Raw genomic sequence first — 21,176 nt, 5'->3', positions numbered from 1 at the left:
CCACTCCACAAACCCCATGCAGTTCTAGCACTGATGAAGTTCCCTAGTTGGGTCATGAAACATCTGCAAGAAAACAAGCCAGCTCAGAGAGCACCAAGGACCATAGAGTGGTCCCTCATCTTCTTCTCCACTCTACAAACCCTTCTAGCATAGATGATGTTCCCCAGTTGGGTCATGGAACACCTGCAAGAAAGCCACCAAGAACCCTGTCATTATCCTCCTCCTCCTCCTTTGTCTCCTCCTCCACAAACCCCACTCCCTTCTAGCACGGATGATGTTACCTAGTTGGGTTATGAAACGTCTACAAGAACACAACTGAGCTCAGACAGCACCAAAAGCCCCACAGTCCATGGTCAAAAAGGGCATTTAGCTGACCTGTAACAGTGTCCTGGCTCTGTTCGGCCAGCTCGGCCCGCCCGCTGGTTGGCCGAAGCCTGTGACGTCCACATAACCTTGAAGGACGAAATGCCGGTGACTTTGTCGTAGAACCGTTTCTTGACCTTCCCGCAATCAACCACGTATCTGACGCCCGGGATGGTGAGTGATGTCTCTGCCACGTTGGTAGCCACGACGCACAGCCTGGTCCCAGGGGGAGGCGGCCTGAAAACCTGAGAAGGGGGCAGGTTTCAACAGAGAACCATCTCACCAAAGACAAGAGAATGAAGTCTACTAGTCACTCCTACAAGGAGCAACTGCAGTGATGTTCTCCACACTGGAGAGCTCCAGGCTTCCCACCAGCCCATGCCCCATTTGTAAAGACTCCTGTCAACTAAAAAAACACTTCTTTGGCCTTTTTAGTTGTCAGCAGAAAGGGACGGGGGAAAGCAGTGCATTCCTTAAATGCTTCAGATAATTGCTTTGGCAACCGAAGCTTCTGGCATGCAAGATTATTATTGGAGCGCATGATTGATGACTCTTGGCTATGGATGTGTCTCATTGGAGAATATACATCCAGGGGGTGGGTGGAAGACCAGGGTCAAGGATGAAATGAATGATGTGTCTTAGAGTCGGCTGTAACTGGGACAAGCCAACATGTAAACTCCTAATAAATCGATCTTTTTTACTTCGAGAGATGCAGCTGGAGACTTATGATTTGAATGCATGTCGGAGTCCTGACAACTCCATTTACTGGGGTGGAATGTGGTCTGGATTCCCCCTTGCCTTTGCTTGTCAGAAGGTCCGCAAAAGGAAAACACGTGACCTTGGGACACTGCAATTTTTAACAGAGGCACGACTGAGAGCGTTTTTGCACAAACTGCATCCCTGTTTGGTTTGGTGGCTGCAGTGCCTCCAATAGAAAGTCCCTACAGAGAGTGGTGAGGACAGCGGAGAAGATTTTAGGAAGCTCACTTCTCTTTATTCAGGATACTGCTTATAAGCGCTATGGGCTTAGAGTTCAAATCATTGTTAGAGACCCCACATGCCCACTTTAGGGTCTGTTTCTGTTGCTCCCGTCTGGGAGGAGTTTTTGGAGTATTTCTAGCAGGACTTCCAGATTCTGTAAGTTTTGTTCCCTACGCCGCCACCCGTCTGCTAAACTCACAAGTTTAGTTTCTCTCACCATAAACATCTATACATCTGAACTAGACAGTGTTGTATCTCTGTGTCATAGAATATATGTGGGTATAAGCATAATTTTGTATTTATATACTTTGTCATATTTACATAAGGTGTAACGACGCTATAGAGCCGTGCACACCAGAATAACTACACACGATAGTTTTTCCCCAAACGCCCTCACTCTGCTAAACAAATAATTCCCTCAACACTGTCCAACGATTTACAAAGTCTGCACTGCTATTACTGTTAATTTTCTCATCACTCCTTATCACCCATCCCCTCCCACTTGTGACTGCATGGCTGTAACTTTGTCACTTGTATCCTTACGATTTTTATTGACTGTTTCCTAGTATGATATGATTGCCTATTGTACCCTATGACTATTATTAAGTGTTGTACCTGAGGATTCCTGATGAACGTATCTTTTATGTACACTGAGAGCATCTGCACTGAAGACAAATTCCTTGTGTGTCCAATCACACTTGGCCAATGAAGAATTCTATTCTATTCTATTCTGTTCTGTTCTGTTGTTCTATTCTATTCTATTCTATTCTATTCTATTCTATTCTATTCTATTCTATTCTATTCTATTCTGAGTGGTGACCCTTTGAGAGCTGTATGCAATGGAATTTCATTTTAATGTATGCCAATTAATGTATGTTCAAACTGACAAGCAAGTTATTCTAAGTCTACAAATGTTCATAAGTACACACAGCTTTTCTGAATGTACCTCAATATTCCTACAGGGGTGTTTAGTCTTACCTTGGCTTGCTTTTCAGGAGCCAACAAAGAGTAGAGAGGAAGAATGTAAAGTGGGTGGGAAGAATCTGGTTTTTCACCTGCATTCAAATTATAAATAGGAAAATATATATATAAGTGCTGAAAAGATTAGCCTTTTAGGTTATTAGTACTATAATCTGCCTTTTCAAGGCACAGTAAGACCTGTGCTATTTTTTTTTAACCATTTGATGATTAACCTTACGTGTTTTTGTTTTAATTGCTCAACCCTATGAATTCTTGGGAAATAAGGCAGTATAAAAATATAACCAATAAATAAATAAATATGTTTCAGTATGTTTTTCAAAATCAGAGCTAAGGGGTTAGGGAAGAAGAAAAGCAACGTGTATTTTTTTTCCTGGCAGCTTCATAAGAATTAGCCTCTTTGTGATTTTATTTCCTAAATCTATTGATCTATTGAGCATAAATCTAACAGAGCGGTCACTCTAACAACAGGGATAGTCGACCTTAAAAAAAGCTCTCCTGCATTTAAAGAAAGACCATCTTTGAGGAGGTGATCTAATAAGGTGCTAACTTAACATTTGTGATTTGTTGAATAAGCCAGGTTTCGTTTTCCTACGTTAATATCAGAGGTCCCCAAACTTGGCAACTTTAAGATTTGTGGACTTCAACTCCCAGAATTCTCCAGCCAGCTATGTTGAAGTCCACAAGTCTTAAAGTTGCCAATTTTGGTTAATACGAAGGCAAGATCTGTCCCTAAAATAGGGGGGGAAACGAGGCTGAATCAGACGACGTCTCATCTTATCAATACAATGTTTGTTACTCAGGCTAATGTGATTTGATCGGCTAACCATGATTAAAATTCTCTTTGGCCTTCTGAAAACTCAGCCAACTTTCAAAGGCCCGGAAAGGACAAACCTTCTTGCAGGCAATTTTCACCCAGATCAAGATCAAGATCCGAACCAGCCGAGTTCGCTTCTTCGTCGTCTTCCGCGGCTTCTCGATCTTCATCCCCTTCGTCAATCGGCAGAATGGAATAATTATCCAGATTAATTTTGGGCAGGGACTAGAAAGAAAGAGAAAAAAAAAAACCTAACAACTTCAAAGTCTCAACATCCTTCTAGATTTAAAATTTAGAAGGCATTTGGGAGAATCTTAAAACCTGTTTGGAAAGTAGGAACATATCCAATCATTCTAAAGCAAGAAGATAAATCAGATTCTTATCATTTAGTAGATAGAGGGTACTTAGAGGAGATGAATGTGCAAAACTAAGGTATTTGGGGGGAGTTTTTTTTTTTTTTTAAAGAAGGAGCAGACATAGGTTGTCCTTGACTTAAAACCATTTAATGACCAAAGTTACAACAGCACTGAAAAAAAAGTGACTTACAACTGGTTTTTGCAGCTGTAATTTTTGCAGTGTATAAATGGTCACATGATCAAAATTTGGGCACTTGGCAACCAAGCCTGTCATTTGTGACAGTTGCAGGAAAATATTGCTTACTTGAAGAGCGTGTTTCTTTTTCTGCCTGGATTTCTTAAACTTTCTGACGGCTTCTACGGAATCGTCCTCAAATTCAAAGCCTACAAAGAGCAAAGCCACACTTTTCTCAATCAGGACTATAAAATGTTAGTAGAACTCTCAGAATTCCCCAGCCGGCATGGATGGACTTCAACTCCCAGAATTCCCCATCCAATATGGACCTCATCGCCTAGAATTTTCCAGGCAACATGGATGGACTTCAACTCCCAGAATTTCCCATCCAATATGGACCTCATCACCTAGAATTCTCCAGGCAAAATGGATGGACTTCAACTCCCAGAATTCCCCATCCAATATGGACCTCATCACCTAGAATTCTCCAGGCAACATGGATGGACTTCAATTCACAGAATTCCCATCCAATATGGTCTTCAATTCCCAGAATTTCCCAGCCAACATGGACAGATTTCGACTCCCGTAATTCCCCAGCCAGCAGGTGTGGACCAACTCCCAAATTTTTCCACTCAGCACAGATGAACTAACTCCCAGAATTCCCGGGCAAGTCCATCCATTCTTGCTGGGGAAGTATGGGAGGTGAAGCCCTCTCCTCTTAAAGTGGCCAGAGAAATACAATTCCAGAGTGAATAATTCAAAAAGCCAATTTAAGACAGTGATGAAAAGGGCCAGAACTTCCTGGTGGGGTTCACTTATCATCAGGGCCATCTCAAAGAGGTGAAAGAGTGGAGAAAATCAATTTTTCAGTGTTCCAGAAAACCCGAACTCCAATTAAAAACTCAGAGACAAGCATCTTCTCAAAGGTTCCTTTTATTCGAGTAGTAAACTGGCCCATCTGGGAAATTCCGAATCTGAAAGTTCTGGGTTTCCTTCCAATAAGTAAAAAACTACAAATCCACCCCCTGCACCCATCATCGCATCACATGCCCCAATCTCCATCTGTCCCAACTTGAGACATCCTCTCACCCAGGTGCAGAAATGACATGACCTTGGCTTAAAAGAAGAATGTTATTATGTCCAACCACATACACTCTAAGAAATTTATCCCTCCCACCTTCCCAGGCTCAAGAATGTGGCAGCGTGGAAGCTTCTGGTGCTAATATGGCTTCCAAAGCTGACACAATTTCTTCAAGACTACAACTAGTCCCTGACTTACAACAGTTCATTTAGCGACGCTCAAAGTGACGACGTTGTTGAAAAAAGTGACTTGCGAGCGTTTTCACTCTGATGATTGTGGCAGCATCAGATGCTTGGCAACTCGTATTTGTGTTGGTCGCATATTTATGACTCGCATGTATAACTGCCTATTTATGACTCACAGTGTCCAGGGGGTCCGGTGATCCCATTTTGTGACTGTCTGACCAGCAAAGTTAATGTGGAAGCCAGATTCGCTTAGCCAACTGAGTGATTAAGTTAACCATTGCAGGGATTCACTTAACAACAGAAGCAAGAAAGATTGTAATATGGGCAAAATTCACTTAACAATTGCCTCACTTAATAACAGAAATATTGAGCTTTGTAAGTCGAGGACTACCTGTATTATATTTTCTGCTGTTAGCAAAGGAAAAAAGAAAAAAGCTATGTATCATCCCTAAAGAGTTCAACCAGGTCACCTACCAAGAAATGTAGAACACAGGTACAGCTGTGTGAAAAAGTCCTGCACGCTTTATCATTTGTGACATTTTTTGGATAGACCACTGATTTTATGATATTTTATACTAACTGCTATGCAAATATATTGTTATATATTTCCCGCTAGATTGGCAAAAATGTTTAAACTCAGACCCAAATTGTTGGAAAGGTGGAAAAGAAAAAGGCACTTATTTTCATACCTGGTGGACATGCCATGAAGTGAAAAATTATTGGAATACAATTAGACAATGGATAGAAGAAATCACGAATCAGAAAACTGAATTTAATCTGGAATCTTTTTTATTAGGTATAACAACACAAAAACACAATAAAACAGATAGATCATATTATGTTATATATATTAACAGCTGCAAGGATTTCGTATGCACAACTCTGGAAGGAAAAAAGGGTTCCACCGGAAGGCATGGTGATTAAAAAAATAATAGATTGTATAGAGATGGACAGGCTAACGATGAAAATAAAAGACAGAGAAGATTCAATTTATTATAGGGCCTGGGATGAATGGTTTAGAAATAAAAAGAAAATAAAATGGCAATTAGGAAAAGAATGAGGGAATATAGAATAGACCATGGAGAAGATTGAGATGTAAGGATAAAAGATATTGATTTATAGTAAGAGTAAGATGTAATGGTAAAGGAATAAGTAAATACATATACTGAAAAATGTGAGGACATGCAAAAGATGTCTTGATGTTGATAACAATGTATAAAGTTTTATTTTATGTTTTTAAAAGTTGGAAACTTAATAAAATTTATTTAAATAAATAAATAAATTCGAGTTGTGTTTGTTTTGGCACATAAACTCACTCAAAACCTTAAAAAGACTTTGGTGATATTAATAAAAATTATGCATCTCAATTTGTATCAAAGCACTAATTTTGTGTGGTTTCTATGAGTTGAAAAGTTGATTAAACGTATCAATACAGCTTAAAACTGAACGCATGCAGGACTTTTCCACACAGCTGTAAATAGATGCTTGGATTTACCCCTCCCACAATCCCTTGGCCAGGTTAACACCCCCAAAAACCTCTGGATGGCCCCTGGTTGCCCCCTCCCAGAGCAGAGAAGAAACGGCTGTGTTTCACCCTTTTTCCGTGTTGCTGCCTGAAAAAGCCTTAAATCGGAGGACAACAGGGGTAAATTTCAAAAAGTGCAAAACTTACCCGCGGTTGCATTTTTGCAAAATGGAAAGGACTTCCTTAGCCTCCGACACAGGGAATGGACTTCGGCCTGTCCGGTTAAGAACACCAAAATACCCCCTGCAAAAGGAAAGGAAGGGCAGCATTTTAAACTGGACCATTGGAGAGAAAGTTGCAAAGAGCACAAAGAGATTCTCAGTCATCCAAGTCATGGTGCTTTTTTTTTTTTCAGGAGGTAACTGGACTTTCTTGGTTCTTTTTTTTTTTTTCATTTGAAGACATTTCACTTCTCCTCCAAGAAGCTTCTTCAGCTCTGAATGGACGGTGGGGCATGGAAGGATTTATATTCCTTGCAGACAGCTGGTCATTTGCATCCTTTGAGAGGGTCGTTGAGGCCACTTGGAGGTTTATCTGTGTCCTCAAGGTCACCTGAATGGGGCTGCTGCTTTTTTGTAGCCTGCAATTTTTCCTCTGGAAATATATTCCTATTCCCACTTCATCCAAAGGGTGTTCGTCCCAAATTGGACTTTTTTTTCTTTTGAAGACGTTTCGCTTCTCCTCCAAGAAGCTTCTTCAGCTCTGATGGTAGAGAATGGAAGGATTTATACTCCTCGAAGACAGCTGGTCATTTGCATCCTTTTACAGAGCCATTGAAGTCACTCCTGGTTCCTGCTATTTTTCCCTCTGGAAATCCATTCCTACTTCCACACCATTCAAAGGGGGTTCATCCCAAATTGTATAGCTAAAAAGTTGGCAGAGATTCTCCAGGCCTTGGTTGGCCCAAAGGTCCTTTTTTTTCAGGAGGCGACTGGATTTTCTTCTTCTTTTTCTTCTGAAGATGTTTCACTTCTCATCCAAGAAGCTTCTTCAGGTCTGACCCCCGGAGGAACGCTGCTACAATCATCAGTGTGAACACACTTGCTAAGTCCCTTTTTTCAGTGACGTCAAACAGTCACTCAATGAACATTTGTAAATCAAGAACTACCTGTAGTCTTGGGGCAGTTGGTTTTCTTCACTCTTTCACCTCTCTTAGATGAGCCCTTCCATGCCTCACTTTCCTGTCAGAGCTAAAGAAGCTTCTTGGATGAGAAGCGAAACGTCTTCAAAAGAAAAAAACAAGGAGGCGTAGAACATCTGTCTATGCAAAAATAATAATAATGAAAACCTCCCGTTTCCCTTTGCAGAATATCAAAATGTTTAAATGCCGAAACACCTGGCTGGGGATGATGGGGGTAGATATCCAGCTGGGTGGTCCTGCTTTGGGGAAGAAGCAGAGAGATCTATGGGTAGTCAGAACTTTAAAGGGAATATTTGTAGCTCAGGGTTGAAGTGAGCAGTCCTTGGGGCTCTCTGAGCTTGGCGGTTTTCTTGCAGATGTTTCATGACTTAACTAGGTAGCATCATCAGTGCTAGAAGGGAGTGGGGTGTATGGAGAGCGGGGAGGAGGAGGAGGAGGAGGAGGGCAACCTTAGGGTCCTTGGTGCTCTCTGAGCTTGGCGGTTTTCTTGCAGACGTTTCATGACCTAACTAGGTAGCATCATCAGTGCTAGAAGGGAGTGGGATGTATGGAGAGGGGGGGAAGGAGGAAGAGGGGGGGGCAACCTTAGGGTCCTTGGTGCTCTCTGAGCTTGGTGGTTTTCTTGCAGACGTTTCAAGATCCAACTAGGCAACATCATCAGTGATAGCAGGCTGAAAACCTCACATTTAGCATTGATGTTCCCTAGCTGGGTAATGAAACGTCTGTAAGAAAATAACCAAGCTCAGAGAGCACCAAGGACCCCTCCAGTTGGAACTTTATTGCAACTCCCTCAGGGAATTGCGTGCTGCTGCTGCTGCTGCTACTACTTGAATGCTTTGCAAAGACAAAATTAAATTGCAGAGGTATCTCTTCAGGCCACTGAGTGGTGTGGTGGCCTAGAAGGTGGAGCTCTCGCCTCACAATCAGGAGGCTGGGAGTTCGATCCGAGGTAGAGGCAGATATTTCTCTCTCTCTGGGCACGATGAGAATATCTCCGCCGAACAAAAAACTCTGCACTGGCAACAGGAAGGGCATCCGGCCAGTAAAAGCTCTGCTGGCTCCATTCAGTTGCCCGCATGGATTATGGGGGTTACAAGATGATGAAGATCTCTTCAGGCAACTGTTCTGTTTTGTTTTAAATAGCCCTCTGACCTGGAGGAAGCATTCGGTGAATTTTGCAAACTTTCCGGAAACATTCCCCGCGGTAATCTTCCAACGGGGTCCTCTTGTTGAAATGGACAGTGACTGGAAACTGCCTCGCATCCACCTGATACAGAAAAGACCACAGGCAAATAAATAAGTAAGTAAGTAAGTAAATAAGTAAGTAAAAAGTGCCAAACTGCAAGAAGACACCCAAAAAATATGGTCTGAACCCGGATTTAATCGACATTATCAGAAGGTTGTGGATTAAATTACTGTCCCCGTTCCTTCAGGTTTTTTTCCCAGAATAAAGGCCTGTCATTTATTTTACGGTTCACATAAATACGATCTATAATTATAATACAGGCAGTCCTTGGCTTATGACCACAACCGAGCCCAGCGGATAAGCAAGACAGCTAAAAGTGAGGTTCGGCCCATTTTAGTGCTTTTTCCTGCCACAGTCGTTAAGTGAATCACTGCAGTTGTTCACGCCCGTTGGAGTCTGAATCCGAGGAGGAAGACGAACAGCTGACAGGGAGTGGGAGTGTGCGGCTCCATTGGCTGTGGAGGAAACTGGGGGAGGGCAAAGTCCGGCTGGGCAGAGCAGGGGAGAGGTAGAACAAGGGAGAGGGAGTTCAGAGGAAGACTCAGGCCCACCCCCTCTTCGTCCTGGGACATGCAGGGAGGAACGACGAGGAGTCTGCTTCGTGAGGCTTGTATCGAAGCAGAGATTGGAAAGGAAGCCCGAGCAAAATGTTCAAAAATCTCATTTATTTTTCCTATCCCTCCAACCCTTCCCCGACTCCCTTTTCACCTGGATAACCGGAGGAGGAACAGGAAAGAGTTTCTGGTTGGCGGTGAAATCCTCGACCCGCAGCGTTGCAGACATGATGATCAGTTTCAGCAGCTGCCCTTTCTGAAAACAAAAGAGAAACACAACGCTCAACGGCTGGGTTTTCCTGGAAAAATTAAAGATTACGTTTTTTGGGGGGCTGTGGGGAGTAAGACAAGAGGAGGAAGGCAGGGTGTTTGTGTGGAAGAAGCTTCCTCTTAAATCTGGCAAACGGTTTTAGCTGGCTTTTATCTTGCTTAAAGGTAGGCGATTATTTTTAGAACAACAGAGTTGGAAGGGACCTTGTAGGTCATCTAATCTGACCCCCCCCGCCCAAGCAGGAGACCCTACACCATTTCTGACAGATGGCAGTTCAGTCTCTTCTTGAAAGCCTCCAGGGATGAAGCTCCCACAACTTATGAAGGCAACTTTTGTTCCACTGGTTGATTGTTCCCACCGTCAGAAAATGTTTCCTTGTTTCTAGGTTGAATCTCTCCTTGGTCAATTTCCATCCATTATTCCTTGTCTGGCCTTTGCGGGCTTTGGAAAATAGCTTGACCCCCTTCCTCTCTGTGGCAGCCCCTTAGATTGGAACCCTGGTCCTTCTCGTCACTAGACTAGCCAGGCCCAGTTCCTGCAACCGTTCATTGTATGTTTTAGCCTCCAGTCCCCTCATCATCCTGGTTGCTCTTCTCTGCATTCTTTCTAGAGTCTCAATGTCTTTTTTATAGTGTGGTGACCAGAACTGGGTGCAGTATTCTAGGTGTGGTCTTACTAAGACTTCATAGAGTGCTATTAGTACTTTACTTGATTTTTATTGTATCCTCTGTTAATGCAATTTAGGATTGCATTGTTTTTTTGTATGTTTTAGCCTCCAGTCCCCTAATCCTCTTGGCTGCTCTTCTCTGCGCTTTTTCTAGAGTATCAGCATATTTTTTATAGTGTGGTGACCAAAAGTGGACACAGAATTCTGAAGTAAGACACTTTTTGATTAAACGGAGCCCAGCGTGGAAACACTGCATACGTTGCATGAATGAATCTCTTCTTTTCTGCTTTACCTTGGCTCGAAGAGGCACGATGCGAGATAAAAGACCGATTAAGATGTCGGTATAGACGCTCCTCTCGTGGGCTTCATCCAGAATGATGACGTGATACTTGGATAACAAAAAATCCTGGAAAAAAATTAAGACGTGAAAGAATTAGGCAATAAAAACCAAAAGTACACATATAGACTGGGTAAAACCAGACCTACTAGCAATAGTAACTGTGAGAGAAGCCTTGGATTTCTAAAAATTGAGCCAGCAATGTGTGGTGGCAGCCCAAAAAGCCAATGCAATCTTAAGTTGCATTAACAGAGAGATACAATCAAGATCAAGGGAGACAGACAAACTATGGGCTAACAATGTTGGTCTGTTACAAAGAGAACTTATATAAAATGTTTCATTGCTGGCACTTACTGCCACCGAGGTTAGCCAAAATGTTCCCTAACGTGACACTCAACTGTTGGAAATGTAATTATAATCAGGGAACATATTTCCACATGTGGTGGACATGCCCTCATGCACAAAAATATTGGAAAAAAATAGAATATGGGTAGAGGAAATAACAAAACAGAAAATAAAATTCAAACCAGATTTTTTTTTATTGGGCATGTTAGAACCAAATATGAATAAGAAGCACTAATACTTGACTTTGCACATCACAACAGCAGCTAGAATAAGTTTTGCTCAAAACTGGAAATTGGCTATGACTCCTTCAGAAAATATGATAATCAATAAGATACATGAATGTGCCAAGATGGATAGACTAACCAAATTGTTAAAAGACAACCAAGACAGTGAATATTATAAAATATGGGATATCTGTTACGACTGGCTAAAGAAAAGGTGATATCTGATGACCTGGTAACATTTTGGGAAATAAGGGTGACGTGTAAATAAATGTAAATAAACTATATGTATGCATATATGGAATTTAAAATGACGAAGCAGTTATTATGACAATGTATAGCACGCTATCAGAAGGAAAGTACAAGTGTATCTACTGCTCAAACAACGCTGTAAAATGTATATATGTTTTTAATTTCATAAACATTGAATAAGTATATATTAAAAAAAAAAGATCAAGGGACGCACTAATCCCACTCTACAAAGCCTTAGTAAGACCACACCTAGAGTACCGCATCCAGTTTTGGTCACCGCACTATTAAAAAGATGTTGAGACGAGCCAAGTCAATGAGCGAAGCTGTATTTGCTTAATGACTGTATGTTTCAATTAACAACTGCACTCATCTGTTTAACAATCATACTAAAAAAAATGAAAAGGATGCAAAATTGGGTGTGACTTGTTTAAAAACTTCCTGGCTTAGCAATAGAAATTCTGGCCCCAATGGTGGCCGTAAGTTGAAGACTACTTGCAATACTCTTGGAAATTTCAAAGCGTTTTAAGGAAGAATAAAAAGAAATCAATCTTCCCTGCTCTTTTGTTTCATTACTGGGGAGGAAGCAGAGATTATCTGACTCCCCAAATCCCTTCTCAAACCGGCTAAAGCAGGCATCTCCAACCTTGGTAATTTTAAGACAACTCCCAGAATTCCTGGCTGAGGAATTCTGGGAGTTGGTCTACACGTTTTAAACTGGCTTGGGGAATTCTGGGAGTTGAAGTCGACAAGTCTTAAGCTGTCTGAGGAATTCTGGGAGTCCACAAGCCTTAAAAGTTGCCAAGGTTAGAGAGCCCTGTGCTAAAGTACAAGAAAATGCTCCGCGCGTATGCGCATTATTCTAAAAATCCATTTCCACCCCACGTTTCAAAAGAGGAAACTATAAAAAGTCCTCACCTTCTGGATTTCTTTCAACAGGACACCATCTGTCATGAACTTGATTTTCGTCTCCTTGGTCACATTCCCCTCATAACGGATTTGGTAGGAAATCACACTGGGACAGAGAATGTGAAAACACAAAACTGAGATGACATCATTTCAACCCATCTCGCTGGATGTATTTAGGGCAAATGGAAACGGCAAATAAATGCTTAAAGAACATTAGGCTCACGACCTCCAAACACTGAGAACGCATTTGATTGGATCGAGTTAGTCAGAATAATAACAATAGCAATAGCACTTAGACTTATATACTGTTTCACAGTGCTTTTACAGCAGTTTACAGAGTCAGCCTCTTGCCCCCAACAATTTGGATCCTCATTTTACCCACCTCGGAAGGAGGGAAGGCTGAGTCAACCTTGAGCCAGTCAGAATGGAACTGCTGACAGTGGGCAGAATTTGCCTGCAATAGTGCATTCTAACCACTGTGCACCATGGATGGATGGGTGGATGGAAGGAAGCGCAATAGCAATAGGACTTATATACTGCTTCACAGTGTTTTACAGCCCTCTCTAAGCGGTTTACAGTCAAGCCTCTTGCCCCCAACAATCTGGGTCCTCATTTTACCGACCTCAGAAGGACAAAAGGCGGAGTTAACCTTGAACCTGGTGAGATTTGAACTGCCGAATTGCAAGCAGCCAGCAGTCAGCAGAAGTAGCCCTGCAGTACTGCATTCTAGATGCCAGAACTTGCAATGTTTCTATTTCAACAGAATTTCCCGCCCTCACCCCGAATAATATCTGAAACCAATATTGGAAAGAGGCCATCCTTACTGTTGGGATAAGTTCATTTCTGCTGCAACTCGCTGAGACATAGATATCGCTGCTACACGCCGAGGTTCTGTGATCCCGATGATGCCACCGGTGCTACAAACAGAATTGAGGTGAGACTTTAGTGAATTAGTTAAGAGAACGGCAACTTTGCGATGTGTGGACTTCAACTCCCAGAATTCCCTAGCCGCCTGAGTAGGCTTCACTTTGCAGAATTCCATAGGCAGCACGGATGGACTTCAACTCCCAAGATTCTGGCTGAGGAATTCTGGGAGCTGAAGAAATCCATGCCTGTTTAAAGTTGGTAAGCTTAAGAAAAAGACTGGTTTAAAATAATTATTTGTACCAGAGCTTTACGGAAATGAAGGCTTAAAGCCAAAGTATGTGTGAGCTATTGTTAATTGACGGTTGGAAACTAATCAAGGAGAGAAGCAACCTGGAATTAAGGAGGAACTTCCTCACAGTTGTTAAGTGAAACACTGCAGCTGTTAAAATAGTAAAACAGTCGTCGTGTGAATCTGACTTTCCCATTGATTTTACTTGTCAGAAGGTCGCAAAAGGCGTTCACATGATCCTGGGACAGTCATAAATATGAACCAGTTGCCAAGCATCCAAATTTTGATCACATGGCCAATGGGGAATGCTGCCACGGTCATAAGTGTGAAAAATGGTCCTTGTGATGACCCAAAGGGGCGTGGCACAAAGGCAACACAGTCAAATAATCAAGAAGAGTCCCTTTATTATCTCCAACTTTGCCCCTAATGTTGAGGTTAGGTTCTGGCTGGAGAAAAACTCTCCCAGGAGCAGCCTTTGACTGCAGAAAATTAAGTCCAAAACAGGGTAAACAAACAAACTGTAACTTAAAAGTCCAAACAAGCCAAACTTAAGTAATCAGTTTGGCAGGGCAGGAACAAGAATTTCAAACTTGAAAGCACGGCAAAACTCAGAAGATGCCAGGAACACAGATAAGCCATGACGATACAAGATAAATTCACGTTTGTTCCCAGCAGCTGCCACACTCAGCACGCATTTCTTATAAACTTTCTTCCCAGGTGTGGCTAATGAAGGGAATCGGGGCCCTTTCCTCCCCCGTAAGCCACGCAACCCACATTGCTCCCTTCTCCATTCCTCCCTGTATGCCCTAGGATGAAGAGGGGGTGGGCCCGGATCTTCCTCTGAACTCCCTCTCCCTTGTTCTACCTCTTCCCTGCTCTGCCCAGCTGGACTTTGACCTTCCCCAGTTTCCTCCACAGCCAACAGAGCCACACTCTCACTCCCTGTCATTTGTTTGGCTTCCTCCTCCGAGTCAGACTCTGACAGGGGCATGACACTCTAAGTTACTTTTTCCGGTGCGGTCACTAAATGAACTGTTATAAGTTGAGGACTTCCTGTCCAAGGGGCTGCCTTAGAAGCCCCCATATTTATACCTCGCGTAGCCTGCTTCATAGAGGAACTGAGGCACTTGTGTAGTTTTCCCGCAACCTGTTTCCCCGCATATGATGACGATGGGATTCTCCCGCACAGCTTCCATTACAACCTGCTCTTCTCCAAGAATTGGGAGTTTCAACCTGGCTTCCTTTGACAAACAAAGACAAAGAGAATATTCACAAAAACAAAATATGTTAGGATTTGGGCTATAATGTGACGCTTGAGCAATGGAGAAAATAGATGGACGAAGAGTTTAAAATTATAACCTAAAAGAAAACTTCTGTAAGATGAGGTATCGCTGGTATTTTAACACCACCTAAATTACCTAAGGTGCATGAAGGTATGTCAAAGAAATGTTAGAAGTGTAAAAGCAAAGAAGGGACTTTTTATCAGCTGTGGTGGACATGTGATAAAGCCAAAAAAAAAAAGGAGTACGATTCATATTTTAATACAGAAAATTTTGAAAATGATTGGACACACAAGGAATTTGTCTTCGGTGCATGTGCTCTCAGTGTACATAAAAGAAACATTCCTCAAGAATCATAAGGTACTCCTACCCTCAAAATGACGCCATAGAGCCCTGCACACCAGAACAACTAGAGACAAAGATAGTTTTTTCCCCAAATGCCATCACTCTGCTAAGCAACTAATTCCCTCAACACTGTCCAACTATTTACTAAGTCTGCACTACTCTATTAATCTTCCCATCACTCCTGATCACCCTTCTCCTCCCACTTGACTGTATGACTGTAACTTTGTCGCTTGTATGCTTACGATTTATATTGACTGTTTCCCAGTATGATTTGATTGCTTCTTGTACCCTGTGACTATTATTAAGTGTTGTACCTGATGATTCTTGACTCTTGATGATTTTATGTACACTGAGAGCTTCTGCACCAAGAGAAATTCCTTGTGTGTCCAATCGCACTTGGCCAATAAATAATTCTATTCTATTCTATTCTATTCTATTCTATTCTATTCTATTCTATTCTATTCTATTCTATTCTATTCTATTCCACTTAATATAGTCATAGGGTACAAATAGGCAATCAAATGAAGATAAAGATGAAACCAGAATTTTTCCTTTGGGGACTAAATGGGAAAAGACTTGGAGAAAAAAAAATTGGGAACTTTGCTACTATGTATGTTGACTATTGTATGCACAAAACTGGAAGGACACTTTGATTCCTACTATGGGTAAACGGTTGCAGAAGTTGATGGACTTGGCTGAAATGGCAAAATTGACTATTTTGATTAAAGAAAAGAAACATAAGAACTTTTATTTCCACCTGGAGACCGCTTCTGAACTTTGTGCTTGAATTGGAAAAGAATGAAACTCTGATTTGGGGTTTTACCGATTAGACTGATAGATCCTTACAAAATGGCTAGTTTATATTATTATGGAAAAAAAACCCCAAAAGTTGGATTTGACGTTAATGCCTTATTTTGCTGCAACAGAGAGAGTCGGAAGTCAATGCTTCTTTTTCCTAATCCTTCCTCACTTCTCTTCCCCCTCTTCCTCCTGTTTTCCTATTTACTTTCGCATTTTGTCTATTTCATTTTATAACTCAATACTACTGTTAAACTGGAAACAACAAACGCTGTGGCAGCCCAAACTCTAAACGGAATTTCAACACGCATCGTTTTGGAGTTTTAAAACCGCTTGTGGTTAATATTCCCACCCTAAGAACTTCTTTTCGTTGCAAGCTGCATGTCGCTTCACACTTCCCAGACCAGATAGTTTAACTGCTTTTAGTTTAGCTAGCAAACTTGAATGACGTATGAGAACATTCTCCATGGACCTGATTCAAAACCAACCTGGATCTCGGGGGATCGATCCACTGGAACAAATACTGCAGGTTCAGACGTGGCCTTAGAGGTTGTGTTTCTTTGCCCAGAAGGTTTATCAAGTTCTTTGGGTAAAGAAGGTGGAGATTTGGAGACCTTTGTGGATTCTATCTCGGTGGTGGTGGTGGTGGAGGCTTCTGGGAGTGCCTTGCCAACCTGTTCTTCCTTCTCAGAATCCTCCTCCTCCTCCTCTTCCTCCTCCTCCTCTTCTTCTACCTCTTCCTCCTCCAATTCAAGTCTGCCTCTTTTCCTATTGGCACCCGCAATGCTTTTGATATTCTTCGACCAGCTGGCATTTGCTTCCTGGACTGACCTGAAACACCAAGACTTCCACATTATCCCCCAAGCACTGAAGAGACACCAGGGAAGATTTGCCAGCTTGGATAGTCCACTCCCAGAATCCCCCAGTCAGATAAATACCGGTATTTTTTTCCTAACAATTCTGGAGGCTCCCGTTATCTGTTAGGTGCCTAGAAAGGCTGGCTGCCCTTTCTGCACATCATCAGCCCCTCCTAAAGGAGTTAGAAGCTCAAATGGCTGCCGAAAGGTGCCATGAAACATATATCCATGTTGCATAAATAAAATGAGCCAATGAACTTGACCCGTCCTTAAAGCAAACCCCACATCTCACTAGCACTGATTGTGTTACTTAGTCGAGTAATGAAATGTCTGCAAGAAAATAGCCAAGCTCAGAGAATATATCAAATACGCCATAGTCGTTGTCATTTCCCTCCCTCCTCCTCCTCCTCCTCCTCTGCAAACCCCACTCCCTTCTAGCACTGATAATGTTACCTATCTGGGTCATCTGCAAGAAACCCGCCAAGCTCAGAGAGCACCAAGAACCCCACAGTCCTCCTCTTCCTCCTCTTTTTTCTCCTTCTCTACTCTGAAAACCCCACTCCCTTCTACCACTGATGATGTTACCTAGATGGGTCATAAAACGTCTGCAAGGAGACCACCGAGCTGAGAGAGCGCCAGGGACCCCTCCCACTTCTTTTATCTTACCTTTTCGCCTGGAACATCCGTTTTCCTGTTCCCAGCTTGGACGTGGTATAGAGAAGCTTCATTTCAGCTTCAGGCACCTGGACTTCGCTCAGCTTTTTCAGCAATTCCGCTCGCTACAATTTCAAACCCAACCCAACAGAACAAACCACGTGAGCCGAGGAGGAGGGTGGGTGAAGCCTCCTGCCTCCCCGCATCACCGTATTCAATCAAGCGTGGGCTTTTCCCCTGAAATCAAGTACCCACCTTCTCTTTCTTGGCTTTCTGTTCCAAAACCTTTTGCAAATTCTTCTTCTGCTTCTTGGTCAGGGGTTTCTTTCCTGGACTTTTAAAGCAGGTTGCTGGTTTCTCCTGGGTTTTTCGGGATGGAAGAACCAGGGCGTTGCTCTCATCCACTCCTTTCAAAATGGCTTCATCTAGAAGGGGGGTGGGAGGGGAAAGGAGGACCCCACCAAGTTAAATTGCAACCCTAACTTTGCTACGCCACTTCCACGCCAAGTTCACTCTGAAAGAAGTCCTGCGAACTCAAAGGCTAAGATAGTACCAATAGTTCCTTGGGTTCCATCCCCAAATAGTTGGGAACATCACTTGACCATAATTCGGCATTGACGAAATCCCCGTCAGTCAATTGCAAAAGGCTGCTTTACGTGGCATAGCTTACATCCTATGACAATGATATCTTTAATAACAATTGGCAACTCCAAATCTCTACCAACAAATACTCTCTCCTACACATCGGTTAAAAAAAAATCCATATACTAAATACAAGCTAGGCGGATATGACCTGGTTGATGACCCTCACTCTGTCAAGGACCTTGGAGTTCTCATACCGAATGACCTAAGCGCCAAAGCTCACTGCAACAGTATTGCTTTAGGAGTTGTAAATATAATTTTACGAAGCTTCTCCTCGGGTAATACTGATTTGCAAACTAGGGCATTCAAAACCTTTGCTAGACCAATACTTGAATTCAGCTCTGCTGTCTGGAATCCACACTGTATATCAGACATACACATAATTGAGCAGGTCCAGAAGTATTTTACCTGAAGAGTACTACACACTCCTCTGTTCGCAACAGAATACCCTACAGCACCAGACTTAAGATTCTAGGCTTAGACAACCTTGAACTACGCCGCCTAAGATTGGACTTAAGAATAGTATATAAAATCATACATTACAACATCTTAACAGTTAATGAATATTTCAGCTTTAACTGCAACAACACAAGAGCACACAACAGATATAAACTCAATGTAAACCACTCCAAACTTGATTGCAGGAGGTACGATTTCAGCAACAGAGAGTGGTCAATGTCTGGAACTCACTACCTGTTGCCACCTGCTCAAACCCCCACTCCTTCACCCTCAAACTAACCTCTATTGACCTCACCCCATTCCTAAGGGCTCTGTAAGGTGCAAGCATAAGCGCGCAGTCGTGCCTACCGTCCCTGTCCTATTGTCCCCAATTATTAGTTCCTATTTCTCGTATTTAAATTTACGTTTATTCTCGTTTCTGTTGTATTGTAAGCTTTTGGCAAATAAATAAATAAATCAAACAAAAATACCACCAATCAACCACATTGGCCTATTTTAGCTCTTCGGGAAGGGCTCGATAGGTGGACAAAAATGCTCTAAAGTCCAAGACCCTCCCTCCCCCAAGCAGGAGACCCTCCACCATTTCTGACAGATGTCACTTTATCTGGAACTTTTGGGCCTGCCCTTCCCTCTCCAAATCAGCCTACCTCGCAAGGTTGTTGTTATAAGGGAAACAGGAGGCGGGCTGTATCAAAAAGGCGGGTTTAAAAATAGAATAATAATAATAATAATTCACCTCCCAGTTCCAGCTGCACGGGCTCCTGGGGAGCGGGACCCCCCCTCCTGGGCGATCCTGGCAGCCGCGCCCGCCAGTTGCGCCTCTTTTGCGCCTTCCCCATCGAGGCGCCCGTCAACGGAGCCACTCCAACCCACGTGGACCTCCCCGGGAAGCAAACACTTCCGCCTTCTACAGCGTCTCGTCTCGCGAGAACTCGTCCGGCCCCGTCCCATCTCAGGACTCCGACTCTATGGTACTAAAAAAAAAAGAGGTCCGTTCGAAGGAAAAAGAGGAACTTGCAGCTTCCCCAGTGGGTGGGAAGCAAAACGCGGCGGGGGAATCCAGTCATGGCGGAACGGGACGACGCTGATAACCCAGAGGCTGAGGCTGTAGTTAAGATTAATTATTAAAATCTATTAATTTTAATAAACTTAATTTTATTATTAAAATATTAATATTAGTAATAAATAGTAATACAATCCAATTTTATTAATTTTAATTTTTAATAATTTTATTAACATTATTGTTATTGAAATTAATAAAAATTAACATGATTAATGATTAAAAAACCACCTTGGAAGTGACGTCTTTTTTTCTTTTCCCTTTCACTGAGTCTAGACGGTTTCCTCTTTTTTGCATTTTTCAACAAAATTGGGATTTTGCATTCAGCATTGGTGTGGGGTGGGGAGAAAGGCATTAAAATCTTCCATCAGCTCCAGATGATCAGTTAAAAAAAAAAAGTTTCTTTGGAATTTTTTAGCATGAAGTCACAGGAAGTTTCAAATCTGCATCCCACAAGCCAGGTTCTTTGTAAGGCAGTGCACAAATTGATTGATTTTTTGTGTGTTTTTGTGTACTGTAGAGGGAGGGAGGGAGAGGCAAATATTTCTCTCTCTGGCCACCATGAGAGTATATCAGCTGAACAAAACTCCACAGTGGTCACAGTAAGGGCGTCCAGCCATTAAAAACACTCCATTCAGTTGGCCAGATTCCACTCCACAAGTGTATACACACATATGAGGGAGAGGGAGAGGGGGAGGGAGAGAGAGAGAGAGAGAGAGAGAGAGAGAGACCACTGCAAAAGTTACAGTAAACATTTAAGATTTATTTGGTCACCACACCATAATTCAGTTGTGACATCAGTCTACAAACAATTCACTATGTAGAAATACATAGGTCTTGGTGGTCAGGTAATAAATAAAGGCGCGGACAAACTTTTTCCCCAAATCTTCACAGTTATTCAACAGCATTATTCATAGAACTAAGGTTTTATTAAGATCTTTAATTAAAAGGAAGCCCACGACATTTCCTTCTCACCAAAATCATCTTTTTTTTTTTTCCCTTAAACAAAACACGTAATTTTGCTAAATAGATTTTTTTTTTTAAAAAAAAAGCTAATACTCAGGAGATCAAATGTCCAGGTAGGATAATCAATCACTATACTCAGTGCAGATGAACAGTTATGCTCCAGGTATATATATCTATATCTAGATATCTAGATACTATATATTTCTGCTTTTACAACAGGAAATTTTTAAACATGGCACTTGGCAACAAGGATCCAAGGAATCAAGGAAGCAGTTTTAAGTCTCATGCAAAACATAAGAAAGATTAAAGATCTTTAAAAGAAGAAGATAAGAGAAGCCCAATAAGATAGAATCTTAGCTGCAAAATACAAATTAACAAGCAAGAAAACGTATTTCACCTTCATCAACAGAAAAAAAAAAGATAACCTTCAGCCAAAAAATAAAGACAGCCCACAAAGCAGTTTTGGAAAAAAACCAAAACCCTAATCATATCCCAAAAGGCAAAAGTATGACATTATCTTAGTATGTTTGCACACAATATTCCAAAACCCAAGACAAC

At 42.1% G+C, this 21,176-nt stretch overlaps 1 protein-coding gene across 1 annotated transcript in view; it reads right to left on the bottom strand.

The window, feature by feature from the left end:
* DHX37 (DEAH-box helicase 37) overlaps positions 1-19,489 on the bottom strand; it is a 33,662-nt gene extending 14,173 nt beyond the window's left edge. The window contains exons 1-15 of the mRNA XM_026716213.2: positions 19,329-19,489; positions 17,747-17,916; positions 17,504-17,616; positions 16,469-16,811; positions 14,650-14,798; positions 13,226-13,318; positions 12,411-12,507; positions 10,633-10,746; positions 9,557-9,658; positions 8,755-8,869; positions 6,609-6,704; positions 3,800-3,879; positions 3,217-3,364; positions 2,323-2,399; positions 376-608 (exon numbers count right to left, since the gene is read on the bottom strand). Of these exons, the coding sequence (XP_026571998.2) occupies positions 376-608; positions 2,323-2,399; positions 3,217-3,364; positions 3,800-3,879; positions 6,609-6,704; positions 8,755-8,869; positions 9,557-9,658; positions 10,633-10,746; positions 12,411-12,507; positions 13,226-13,318; positions 14,650-14,798; positions 16,469-16,811; positions 17,504-17,616; positions 17,747-17,916; positions 19,329-19,431 (2,033 nt within the window). The 5' untranslated portion in view covers positions 19,432-19,489. The remainder of the gene's footprint in view (positions 1-375; positions 609-2,322; positions 2,400-3,216; positions 3,365-3,799; positions 3,880-6,608; positions 6,705-8,754; positions 8,870-9,556; positions 9,659-10,632; positions 10,747-12,410; positions 12,508-13,225; positions 13,319-14,649; positions 14,799-16,468; positions 16,812-17,503; positions 17,617-17,746; positions 17,917-19,328) is intronic.
* Between the last annotated feature and the right edge of the window lie 1,687 nt (positions 19,490-21,176).

The sequence above is a fragment of the Pseudonaja textilis genome, chromosome 15 (genome assembly GCF_049901715.1).
Source record: "Pseudonaja textilis isolate UNSWEBS1 chromosome 15, rPseTex1.2, whole genome shotgun sequence".
NCBI lineage: Eukaryota > Metazoa > Chordata > Lepidosauria > Squamata > Elapidae > Pseudonaja > Pseudonaja textilis.
This window is presented reverse-complemented; position numbering and strand designations above follow the sequence as displayed.